The sequence below is a fragment of the Gymnogyps californianus genome, unplaced genomic scaffold (genome assembly GCF_018139145.2).
Source record: "Gymnogyps californianus isolate 813 unplaced genomic scaffold, ASM1813914v2 HiC_scaffold_72, whole genome shotgun sequence".
In the NCBI taxonomy this organism is placed as follows: Eukaryota; Metazoa; Chordata; class Aves; order Accipitriformes; family Cathartidae; genus Gymnogyps; species Gymnogyps californianus.
Window position 1 is genome coordinate 134,193 of NW_026114465.1, and position 12,938 is coordinate 147,130.

At 38.9% G+C, this 12,938-nt stretch overlaps 1 protein-coding gene across 1 annotated transcript in view; it reads left to right on the forward strand.

Moving 5' to 3' along the window:
- The window catches only part of LOC127029104 (importin-11-like), a 106,198-nt gene that overhangs the window by 47,476 nt on the left and 45,784 nt on the right, over nt 1–12,938 (forward strand). Inside the window, exons 16-21 of the mRNA XM_050914746.1 lie at nt 1,193–1,240; nt 1,892–1,997; nt 7,150–7,276; nt 10,099–10,132; nt 10,315–10,355; nt 11,447–11,563. Coding sequence (XP_050770703.1) covers nt 1,193–1,240; nt 1,892–1,997; nt 7,150–7,276; nt 10,099–10,132; nt 10,315–10,355; nt 11,447–11,563 — 473 coding nt within the window. The remainder of the gene's footprint in view (nt 1–1,192; nt 1,241–1,891; nt 1,998–7,149; nt 7,277–10,098; nt 10,133–10,314; nt 10,356–11,446; nt 11,564–12,938) is intronic.

Below are 12,938 nucleotides of genomic sequence, written 5' to 3' on the forward strand. Positions count from 1 at the left end.
TGAGATTTCAGGCTTTCTTGAGAATGGTTGACAAACTTAATAAATTCTGTAGGTTGTTTTTTACCAGGAACTTTCTGTTCAAATGTTTCAAGGCAATTTATGGTAATTCTGCCAAGTTTCTGCAAAAATCCTGGGAAAAAAACCCTTTTAAACAGAAAGTTCAAGTTATGCTGTCATTTTGGAGAGTCTAGAGGACTTTCCACATCTGAAGAATCTACTTTAAAAGTTTAGTGTTTTTATGTATGAAGACTGAAGTCTTAATAGACTGAGGAATGATTCAGGTTTTTTTCACCCCTAAACTGAGTTTTACAGTGGCCATGGAAGATAACAAGTGGTAGCTGCCACTTTGTTTTCCCTGTCATTTCGGCTTAGGTTGTTTCCCCAGGTTGTATTGTACCTGACTTATAATATTTTATATTTGAACTTATCAGAATGGATCAGTACATTCTATTAAATAGAAATAAATATTAATTTTCTGAGGGTGGTTTCTGACTTCGCATCCAGAATCTCTTCATAAAATACTTTGTGTACATAAGTTTCAGGATGGCTTGTTGTGCTGTGATACTGGGAATGGTAAAAGGTTCCTTTCAAAAGGGTTGACACTTTGTTTTTCAAGAATTATGGAAGATAATACTTCCATACTAAAAGGTACACATACATACTTTTTTTTTTTTTTTCTTCTTCTTCTCCTGAAGCCCCTAGTAGCCATTTCTGGATGTTTTCAATTTGAGAGTTATTGTTGAAGTACTAGATGATATTAAGAATTCATTAATTCTTAAGATTTTGGAAAGTTTTTACTTATACATTGTAAGCACACCTGCACACATATATAAAGTATATGGGAACTAGGTCTAAGTAGTGACTCTGGAAATAGTACCACGTGGTAGACAGTTTTCAGCAATTTGTGGGGTTTGAGTCTGTTCTTTAAAATACATACTTCTGATTTACTTGCATGTTGCTGTTAAAAATGTTCAGCACTGAGGAAGTCAGTCAAAAATAGGATATGAAAGCAGAGATTTGATTTTAGTATATTCACTCAAGAAAGTATCAAAACTGAAATACTGAACTTGTGAATAAAACAAAAATAGTGAAGCAGTCTTAATTCACAGCATACTTATTTAAAGTGTAAAAGTGCAATGTTGCTTACGTTCTTCGTTTAGTTATGCTTTTTTTCTTTAACTTTGTCTTGTAGGATCTACCAACATGGAGGATACCAGTACTATACTGATTAAAGATGCTGGTAAATTAAATTTTACTTTACCTTTGAAGGAATAGAGCCCCTTTTGTTTATGTGCTTGACTTCTTAAAAATTATATGAAGAATTTGCAAGATTTATTTTTAAGGCATTTGAAAAGTAGGACCTAAATCCTATTTCTCCATGCACTTGATGTCAGTCTTAACTTTTAGAAATGCTTATGTAAACATATCGTGGTTTTTTCAGCGTTTTTGTGAAACAAAGACTTAGACAGTCTCCTTTACTGTCCTGTCCTTTCCCCTCTACAAATAAATGAATTGCAGTGCTTCAATGGAGATAGTCTGTCCATTTTACAAATAAGGAGATTTTATGGCAAAAGAAAAGAATTGTCTAAGGCCTCTGATTGAACCATTCTTGATGTTAGAATGAGATCTTCATTTTTTCTTATGGCTTTTAACTATTTTCAAGAGTCTGTATATTTCTTCTGTAATACCTTACTTTTACTAAAATTTCCTCCAGAATTCCCTTCACCATGGTCTGATAATATCTTTCTTCAGAGTATATGCTTTAGTTTTGTTTTCTTTATTATGCTCAGGTTATAAAAAATGTTTTTTGAGACTTAAATTAGTCTGATTATTTAGAATTAAAAATTAAACATTCAAGCAAACAATAAGCATAACTGTTGTTTTTCCCTAGTGTATAATGCAGTTGGACTGGCTGCTTATGAATTATTTGATAGTGTGGATTTCGATCAGTGGTTTAAAAATCAACTATTAGCAGAACTACAGGTTTCTCATAACAGGTAAACACCTTGGTTTGTTATGTCTTCATCATTTAAATATGAACTGTTGATACAAATCTGGTAAGATAGAATGTCTAATAATTGCAGACTTAAAAAATACTCAATATTTAAACATATCCACTAAATGAGCAGAGGTATGAAATACATATAAATAACTGTACTGGGTTTGCATGGCAAGGTTTTGGTAGAGGGAGGGCTACAGGGGTGGCTTCTGTGAGAAGCTGCTAGAAGCTTCCCCTATGTCCAATAGAGCCAATGCCAGCTGGCTCCAAGACAGACCCGCTGCTGGCCAAGGCTGAGCCAATCAGCAACGGTGGTAGCGCCTCTGGGATAACACATTTAAGAAGGGGGGGGGAAAAACCTGCGCAACTGCAGCTGGAGAGAGGAGTGAGAAGATGTGAGAGGAAGAACTCTGCAGACACCAAGGTCAGTGAAGAAGGAGGGGGAGGAGGTGCTCCAGGCGCCAGAGCAGAGATTCCCCTGCAGCCTGTGGTGAAGACCATGGTGAGGCAGGCTGTCCCCCTGCAGCCCATGGAGGTCCATGGTGGAGCAGATATCCACCTGCAGCCCATGGAGGACCCCACGCCAGAGCAGGTGGATGTGCCCGAAGGAGGCTGTGACCCCGTGGGAAGCCCATGCTGGAGCAGGCTCCTGGCAGGACCTGTGGACCCATGGAGAGAGAGGAGCCCACGCTGGAGCAGGTTTGCTGGCAGGACTTGTGACCCCGTGGGGGACCCATGCTGGAGCAGTGTGTTCCTGAAGGACTGCACCCCGTGGATGGGACCCATGCTGGAGCAGTTTGTGAAGAACTGCAGCCCGTGGGAAGGACTCACATTGGAGAAGTTCATGAAGGACTGTCTCCCATGGGAGGGACCCCACTCTGGAGCAGGGGAAGAGTGTGAGGAGTCCTCCCCCTGAGGAGGAAGGAGTGGCAGAGACAATGTGTGCTGAACTGACCGCAACCCCCATTCCCCATCCCCCTGTGCCACTCGAGGGGGCAGGAGGTAGAGAACTCGGGAGTGAAGTTAAGCCTGGGAAGAAGGGAGGAGTGGAGGGAAGGTTTTTGAAGATTTGGTTTTTATTTCTCATTATCCTGCTCTGATTTTGATTGGTAATAAATTGATTTTCCCCAAGTCGAGTCTGTCTTGCCTGTGACTGTAATTACTGAGTGATCTCTCCCTGTCCTTATCTCGACCCACGAGCCTTTCGTCATATTTTTCTCCCCCCCTGTCCAGTTGAGGAGGGGGAGTGATAGAGCGGCTTTGGTGGGCACCTGGCATCCATCCAGGGTCAGCTCACCACAATAACTGATACAGTCACAGAAGTGACAGTGTTCATGACAGTGGCAGTTTCTGTTTATGTTTAAATTGCTGTGTGGTGGCTACTTCCAGGATTCTGTTATATTAGACCGATTATTATTATAAGTCTGTCCTCTTGCATATATTTGAGTTGATTAAACTTTCTCAGGACAACCACCTTTGCTCATTTGAAGAAAGATGCTTATACCTCCCGAGTCCCCAGAGCCCTTTAGGCAGCAAAGTCCCACTGAAATATGTGGAAATAATCTTTGTGAAACTGTAGCTTAGCCAAAATAGTGATTTGTTTTTCTTTACTAGTTCAAATAGAAGTCCTCTGTAACACTCTTCAGTTAATTTTGCTAGTAATAAAGTGGGGAAGTAAGGATTTGATTTGTGTTGTAAAGTGTGAATGATTACAGGCTGGTTCTATGTGAAGAGTATTATATAGCCCATCTGCTGTGGGTTTTCCTTCTCACCAAGGTACTCTTCACTTGGATGGCCTTCACATGAATACCTCTGTTTTGTTTAGTGGATATCATAGAGTGTTTTGAAAGATCAGTTTTGGCATCTTGGTGTAGACTGAGCTATCCATATCTACAACTGACTAGGAAGACAGTGTTCCTCCCAGTTCCTCAAACTGTCACTCTTCCCTCAGGAGAAGGACAGTGAATGCTATTGTACATGCTAATCCTAATCAGATAAGTTCCGAAACACCCTTTGACTCTGAATAAAGATGTCCTATTTTTCTCATCAGAGTCATTGGCAGTGACCCTAATGGCCTTTGAAAGACTTTACTATTTCTTCTTATACATTTGAAATTCATCTTACCAGACATTATCTGAAATATGAACTAATTTGTTTGCTAATAACCTTAGGAGCTACCATAAATTGTAAATGATTTTCCATAACGAGTTGCTGTCCAGCTTTTTTATTTCCAAATGCCAATTATAAACATTTTCTTTACAAATACAGTTCAATTTCATGTAAAGTGTAAGATCCTGCTAAAATTACAAAAATTCTTTTCATTACAATATACTTTTTTCCTAATGAATTATTTACTTTTGGATGTGTAACCTTACTTCAGGGTCACAGAATAATTGCCACAGTTGTTTACCTGGTGTCTCCTAATGTTTTTTTTTCTTTCTCATTAGTCTTTTTTTTGTTTATATGATCTCAACTTCACCCTACTCTCTACCAGTGGCCAAGCACTCTAATGGTTAGGCTAAATGTCAGAAGAGCAGGAAAAAATTAGAGATCTTGTATATACGATTGATCCTTTGTTGTTGTGCTGCACCAGCATCAATCTTTGAATAAAGCTGCCATGATATTTGTAGCACATGCTGGCTCTGGCATTTTTATGCCATCCACCCATACAGTAAAACTGACAGAAGTCTTCTACAGTTGATATAGTTGTATTTACAGTAGGGAAGACACCTGATCTAACCATCTGGTTGGCATTTGTGATGAAATTCTTGTGGGGACAGAAGCTTGCAGTATAAGTTGTCCAGAAGTTTGAAGCCTTGTTTGCTTGAACTGCTTCTACTGCCAGCATCTTTGGAGTCTGCCATGGGAATAAAGGAGACAGCATTAGTAGTTTGAATGGAGTGTTGCTTTAATGACAACTTCAGGAATACATATGCAGTTCAGATAAAGCAGATTGGAGGGTATGATCTGCTGTGCTACAGAATGTCCCATGGTGATTAGCATGGTTGTTCACAAACTAGTTCATGTTTGGGAACACAAACCTATGTGTTGTCAGCAGTGACCATAGGATTTGCTGTGTTTTGTTTTCTTTGAGTGGTTCATTGTCTGTTGATAGTGAGACTGTCAACCATGACCATAGCAGTAGGAGAAATATGGGATTAATGAAAAAATAAACCTCTTAAAGACTTTTAGAAACATTGCATTGCCAAATTTATCACTTGCCATAATATTTAGTTTTGTACTGACTAAGGAGAAACTTTTCCATAGCATGAAAATAGTTTACTGAATACAGTCTTTTGCAATAATTCAGTCTTAAAAACAACTCTTTTCCTGCTGAGAGAGAAAGTATCAATGTGACACTTAGTACTTTGGTATCAAGTATGATACTTTTGACTGTGAATGTGTGAATGCTGTCCAGAGTGCTTAAAGCTACCATCCTATGGCTATTGCAACAGAAGCTGCCTTATTTTGCAGTATGGCCACTTTCCCATGTGAACTTTAGGTCCAGCAGGCTCGACCTGCTTATACTTAGTGTGTGCTCTTAGCATAAAAGCTAATGATATACTAAGAGGTGAGCTTTGCCCCAGAAGTAATGAACATAGAAAAGGTAGGACCTCAAAAATGAGCACCTATGAGTAGAAGAATTTCTAGGAACTTAAGTCCTTTAAAAAACAAACAAAACCAACAAAAAAAAACCCAAAAACAAACAAACAAACAAAAAAAAACCCCAAAACCCCCCAAATGCACGCTATATTTTCTCTACCAGAGAGAGAGAGAGAATATATAAAGATGCAGGTAGGGAGGTATGGATTGTACAACAAATATCACCAGAGCTGAAAATCCTTGCTGTCAGCAGACAGTTATGTACTTATGTCAAGTGTCATTTAGAACTTTTCTTTATGTGATAGTGGTTTGAAAACTATCCAATGCCAATCTCAAGAAAAACTCTTAGGTTTTTTCAATATTCTGATTTTTACAAGGTTGTGTATCAGGCATGAATATTCTAAGAATAGAAAAAGTAGCATCATCACAGTTTCTCGAATAAATAGAAGGATGTGTTAGGCAACATCTTGTGAAAGTCATGCTTCAGCAATATTTTGTAGGAAATGGGTTGTTCATGCTTCACAACACTGGAATGTTATTCCTCATTAGCTTTGTGTTCCAGTCTAATGAACTGCTGTTATACATGCTACTTTCACAACTTCCATGTTCTCTAAAGGTGTGCTTTTTTAATTATCTTATGGGAATTTTTAATAAATTTATTTAATGTAAAGAAGCCTCAATAACTTCAGTTTAAATCGCTGTCTTGATGGCTTATAAGGCAGAAGTTCATCAAATGAAAAATAAATTAGGATAACAAGGCAAAATAATTTGTTACTTAAAATTCTGTGAATAGGGTTCATCTTGCCTAACTTTATATGTCTGCAAGTTAAACATTTAAATCTGAGCTACTCTTTCTGGTCAGCTTTTATAATCAGTGGAGAAAAATAGCGGCTCTATGGAATGCTTTTCTCAATCTTTGTTAGGCAATTCAGCTCATTGTTATTCTGGTTCTTATTTCTTCCTATTGACTCTAAAGCTGTTTGGTTTATGCCCTTGTTGTGGCACTGGTGCAAGATTAGGTAATGTCAGTTCTTCCTGAGAATAGTTTTAGACTGATGACATGAAATGCTCTGGCAGTTTCTGTAATGCAGTAGCTAAGTTTGCATTTTTAAATTGTATCTGACCTCAAATTTTGAGCACAAAAGGAATGTCAAGGAAATTGCTGGAAAGTATGATAAAAGCAGTAAGATGCCATGATGGCAGTAATAATATAAGATTTAGTTTTAGTTTCTTTTATTGGTGTGCTATGTGCAGAATAAACTGTATCTCTAGTGAGACTTTCAAGATTCAGTCATTTAGGAAGAGAGTTGTTTTTTTCAGACATAAGTTGGTGTTTCCTGAGCCTTCTAGTGAAGAATTTTGATTAAAAAAATTTCTGCATTAAAGTTCTAAAGTTGGTCTTGACAAACTAAATATTTTAATAATTGTTTTGGGGAATAATGTTTTCCTAGTGATTCTTAGATTTCTTTTTCATCAACGCATTCTAGAACAGCAAGTATAATGAATTAATGAGTACAATACTTTTTTTTTTCTTTCCACTTTTAAAGGTATAAGCCAATACGCCGACGAGTAATTTGGCTGATTGGACAGTGGATTTCTGTAAAATTCAAATTGGACTTGAGGCCTATGTTATATGAGGCAATTCGTAACTTGCTTCAAGACCAAGACTTAGTGGTAAGTATAAGTAGTGTTTTGGATTACACATTTGTTCTGTAAACACAGGTGAAACATACATACCATACCTTATGTAAACTTGGTTGAAAACTTCATAACATCACACCTTAAAGTCTGTTGTGTCTTGCAAAAGATAATCTGTTGGGAAGTTCTGGGGGTGTTTAATTGTGGAGATGTTGAAAAACAAGATCAAAGACATGAAACGAACCCTTAAGATGTTCACTAGGTGATGGCTTCAGTGGGAAAATGAATGGCAATAGCAACAGTCTCTCTTTTTTGTAAGAAGAGAGTTGTGAAGCATCTTGAGATAAATAATTTATAAACAAATGAACACTTTGTGTAGATAAAATGGAGTTATTCTGTTACTAGTATCTGCAGTATACAATATTATTTAAGCATCAACATAGTTATCTGCTGGCAGGATATGATAAATGGCATTGGCTGCTAAGCTGGTTGAGTACTATTCTGTGGTTTTAAGCTACAATTTCAGTTTGCTAGCAGATGAGGTTAAGCAGCTTGTTTTTGCAGTTGTTTTTGCAGTTGTTTTTTTGTTTTTTATTTTTAAGCAAACTGACCTAGCAGCTACTCAACAAATAAAACAAACAAACCTATCTAGTTTGTTAGTTAACTGTTAGATGCCAATTACTAATATTTATTTCTGTGATTCCAGACAGCTTTAGCAAAGTAGGATGGATTTCTGCGTCAGTGTTGTGACTGTTTTCAGTTAATGCTTTCTGAACATCTACCAGGGAAGAACACGCTAATTTGTTGAGTTTATTTGATTCTGTGCTTTTTGAGTGACAGCAACCCATGAGATAATCCCAAGTTAAACTCCTTTGTTGCAAGATTTTTTATCACAGCCTAGATATCTCCTTGTTTAATTCTTTCTTGACTTTCATGAAGATTTTGCCTGAGTAGTTTCTACAGGTGGTATCTGTATTGGGTTTGCGTGGCAAGGTTTTGGTAGCAGGGGGCTACAGGGGTGGCTTCTGTGAGAAGATGTCAGAAGCTTCCCCCCATAGAGCCAATGCCAGCCCGACTCCAAGACGGACCCGCCGCTGGCCAAGGCCGAGCCCATCACCAATGGTGGTAGCGCCTCTGGGATAACATATTTAAGAAGGGGGGGGGGAAAAACCTGTACAGCAGCAATTGCGGCTAGAGAGTGGAATGAGAATATGTGAGAGAAACAGCCCTGCAGGCACCAAGGTCAGTGAAGAAGGAGGGGGAGGAGGTGCTCCAGGCGCCAGAGCAGAGATTCCCCTGCAGCCTGTGGTGAAGATCATGGTGAGGCAGGTTGTCCCCCTGCAGCCCATGGATGTCCATGGTGGAGCAGATATCCACCTGCAGCCCATGGAGGACCCCACGCCAGAGCAGGTGGATGTGCCCTGAAGGAGGCTGTGACCCCGTGGGAAGCCCATGCTTGAGCAGGCTCCTGGCAGGGCCTGCGGACCCATGGAGAGAGGAGCCCATGCTGGAGCAGGTTTGCTGGCAGGACTTGTGACCCCATGGGGGACCCATGCTGGAGCAGTGTGTTCCTGAAGGACTGCACCCCGTGGATGGGACCCATGCTGGAGCAGTTTGTGAAGAACTGCAGCCCGTGGGAAGGACTCACATTGGAGAAGTTCATGAAGGACTGTCTCCCATGGGAGGGACCCCACACTGGAGCAGGGGAAGAGTGTGAGGAGTCCTCCGCCTGAGGAGGAAAGAGTGGCAGAGAATGTGTGATGAACTGACCGCAACCCCCATTCCCCATCCCCCTGCGCTGCTCGGGGGCAAAGGAGGTAGAGAAAATTGGGAGTGAAGTTGAGCCCAGGAAGAAGGGAGGGGTGGGGGGAAGGTGTTTTTAAGATTTGGTTTTTATTTCTCATTATCCTGCTCTGATTTTGATTGGTAATAAATTAATTTTTTTCCCCAAGTCGAGTCTGTTTTGCCCGTGACAGTAATTAGTGAGTGATCTCCCTGTCCTTATCTCGACCCATGAGCCTTTCATTATATTTTCTCTCCCCTGTCCAGCTGAGGAGGGGGAGTGATAGAGCGGCTTCGTGGGCACCTGGCATCCAGCCAGGGTCAGCCCACCACAGTATCACTTCAGCAATGCTAAATAAACTGTAAAGGATACTAAAATAAAAGGAAACGAAAATATTTCTGAGTTGAACTATGTGGTGGGTTGACCCTGGCTGGGTCCCTTCCACGAGGTGCAGTCCTTCAGGAACTGACTGCTCCAGCGCGGGCTTCCCACAGGATCATAGCCTCCTTTGGGGCACATCCACCTGCTCCGGCATGGGGTCCTCCATGGGCTGCAGGGGGTCAGCCTGCCTCAGCATGGTCTTCACCATGGTCTGCAGGGGAATCTCTGCTCTGGCGCCTGGAGCACCTCCTCCCCCTCCTTCTTCATTGACCTTGGTGTCTGCAGAGTTCTTTCTCTCACATATTCTCACTCCTCTCTCTGGCTGCAATTGCTGCTGTGCAGTAACTTTTCTTCCCTTTCTTAAATATGTTATCACAGAGGCGCTACCACCATCGCTGATTGGCTCAGCCTTGGCCAGCAGCGGGTCCATCTTGGAGCCAGCTGGCATTGGCTCTATCGGACATAGGGGAAGCTTCTAGCAGCTTCTCACAGAAGCCACCCCTGTATCCCCCCCACTACCGAAACCTTACCACGCAAACCCAATACAAACTAACTGCACTTCTTAGGGTGACAGAACACGCAGGATAATTCAATTGCCAAAACAGCAACGGGTTTGATATTTTCAGGTATTATGTTGATAATCAAAATAATGTTTAATGGACATGTGTGATGCTTCTTGGCTTTTGTCTTTCAGGTCCGTATTGAGACAGCTATGACGCTGAAGTTAAATATCCTTTTATTAGCAAAGATATTTGATTAGCTTTTAATTTGGAGCTACTGGAAAATAAACAATTTTAAACTTACTACCAAATTCTTCACATTATAGTTGTTGTGTATCCACGGAATATTTGCTTATTTGAGTTTCATATCCATCTGCAGTCTCTGTTATTTTTCTTTAATGGTTGTTTACCTGTAGATGACTTTGAGTTCAGAACTGACCAGTTCTTACCGGTAAGAGCATTTATATGGGCATATTCTGATGAGCAGATAGATCCATAGAGGAAAGCAGGAAAAAATAATTTCCAATTTCATCTTAAACCAGACTATTTAGTAATCAGTGTGTGTGTGTATATAATTTTTTTGGTCTTCATAGGCCAAAGCATGTAAAGACTCATACTCTTGCTATTAAGGTTGCTAAATGTGCAATATGTAGACAGACAATTCAAAACCTTTTAGTATTATGAGTATTACAACTTCCTATCATTGTGTTTAGTATTATATACATCATGTGTTATCAGATGCTAAGTTTCTTCATGCTAAGACAGTATGAATGCTGTCTTTAACAAATAAGTCTCCTCACCAATGTGACTTACTTTCTAGTATGCCTGTTTCACACAGTACTTACCAACTTGCTGTTTCACACAAAATTAAATATAAGTGTGTGGTTAAAATAGTGCCTTAAAAACATAGACTTTCTTGGTTTCCTATATTCGTGTTCTTTATGGTGGTGACTGCTGTTGGCATTAAGTAAACAACGACATGTTAGTCATGAATACAGCAAATATGGATCACTCAAATTTAGCAGGTGCTTTTTTTTTTTTCTTGTTTGATTAGGACCTCCATGTTAATTGCAACTCTGGGAACAAACAAAACAAAAATGCAGAGTGCATCTGTACTGTAAACATTGGAATTTTTTAAGCTGTCTTTTTCAGTTCATTATCTAAATTTTATCTACTGACCCAAAAGCTGGAAGACCATACCTTTGCTCTGACCCTAACAAAGTGTTTCTTCTGGAGAGATGGCCTTCAGCTTTATAGAATTTTATCTGTGAAGTCATGTTTATACTTACTAAAACATCAAAATTATATATGGTCAAATTGATCACATGCTTGAACTGTTATGCAAGAGTGTATCTGAATTATTTTATCTTGTTTAGGCTAGTGTGCATTTTTCCAAATGAAAGAGTAACACTGCACACTTTGTAAGTGTCTTTCAAAGTTCGTAGATGTCTTAGTGTTGTAAGCATATGGGAAAATCACCATTTCATGTCGCCAGTTGTATTTTTGATGGTCTAATCTGTAGTTTCTTTTGGTTTTTTTTAGTATCTGGAATCCATGTTTACACTGCTCTTTCAGCTACTTCAGGAAGTAACAGAATGTGACACCAAAATGCATGTTCTTCACGTTCTGTCTTGTGTGATTGAAAGAGTCAATATGCAGGTATTTTTTTTATAGACTTCAAGCAGTGTTAGCTTTGTACTAAGAACACAGAGGACTTCTTAATGTTTTTGACTTATACAAAAATAGTAGAAAAATGTCATTGATAGAATGGTTATTGTTATGGTAGATGCCTGCATTATTTGCTTTACTTGGTTCTCTTCTCACTTTTCAGTTCTCATTTATCTTTTGTGTAATATGTGCTTGCTCAGTTACTACTTCTTTATTTACTTTTTTTTTTTGCATTGACTCACCTTTTGGAGTACAGAATGACTTCCACTGCTTATCTTAATGCATTTCTTGCAATTTTTTTTTTATTCCCACTTTCAAATTCTAATTGTCTCATATCTGAGCTAGTATTTTATTAAACCTTACATATTAAAAGAGACATTTTGGGGGACAAAATGCTTTAAATTCCCAGGGACTGTGCAGTTAAATTTGTAATCTCTCATTGGCACTGGTATGGATCGTGATTGCCTATACAGCATTCTCCTTAACTGCATGCAAAGTTTCTAGTTCACATTCTCAATTTTCAGTACTTCCTTCTTAGTGTTAAAGTATATTCTTCAGCTTAAACGTAAAGAAATTGAAGATGTTTTTGTAGAAATAAAAATGAATTGTTGACTGCTTTTGTCTCCATTTTTTTTTTTTTTGTGATATTACTGTATTAAGGACAGAGATAATGCATGGTTTGGAGCTTATCTCCTCTTTCTACAAGTAATCCTGTCTGAGAGCCAAATTTGGCTTTCTTAATTGTCCCTTGTAGGAAAAGTCAACATGACAGCAGATTTCCCTGCATTTTAGATCAGCTGGAGAAGCAGCAGAAAAAACCCAAGTTGAGTAAGAGCCTTTATGAGTCCGTTAAGGTTAATTCATAATTAAATACTTTAGAAGACAAATAGATTAGCCCTTTAGTGTTGTAGAGCATCATAGAAAAAATTTAGGTTAGGACAAACCTCTGGAGGTTATGTAGTCCAACCCCTGCTCAAAGCATGTGTAACTTCAGAGGTTATTCAGCATTATTTTTTTATTTTTTTATTTTTCCTGGGACTGTTTCTGGTCATCTTAGAGGATGCAGTTATTCAGGAATCCTGTCTAAGTGAAGAACATAATAATATGAAAACAACTTCAGTTATCAAATTAAGTATTTTTTTATGTTCCATTTAGTACTTAAGCCTGATTGTCATGCACAAACATTACCATAGGTAATAGGTTCTTTTCAAACCCCTGTGCAGTCAGAAGTCACTTCAGTCACTGAGTACGGAATATGGTGTTTTAGGAAGAGGAAAGAAGAGTAAATTAAAGCAAACTCTGTATTTTTACTGTGACAAAAGCAGCTCTTAAATCTTTCAGAAATTATGCCTGGGATAAATTAATG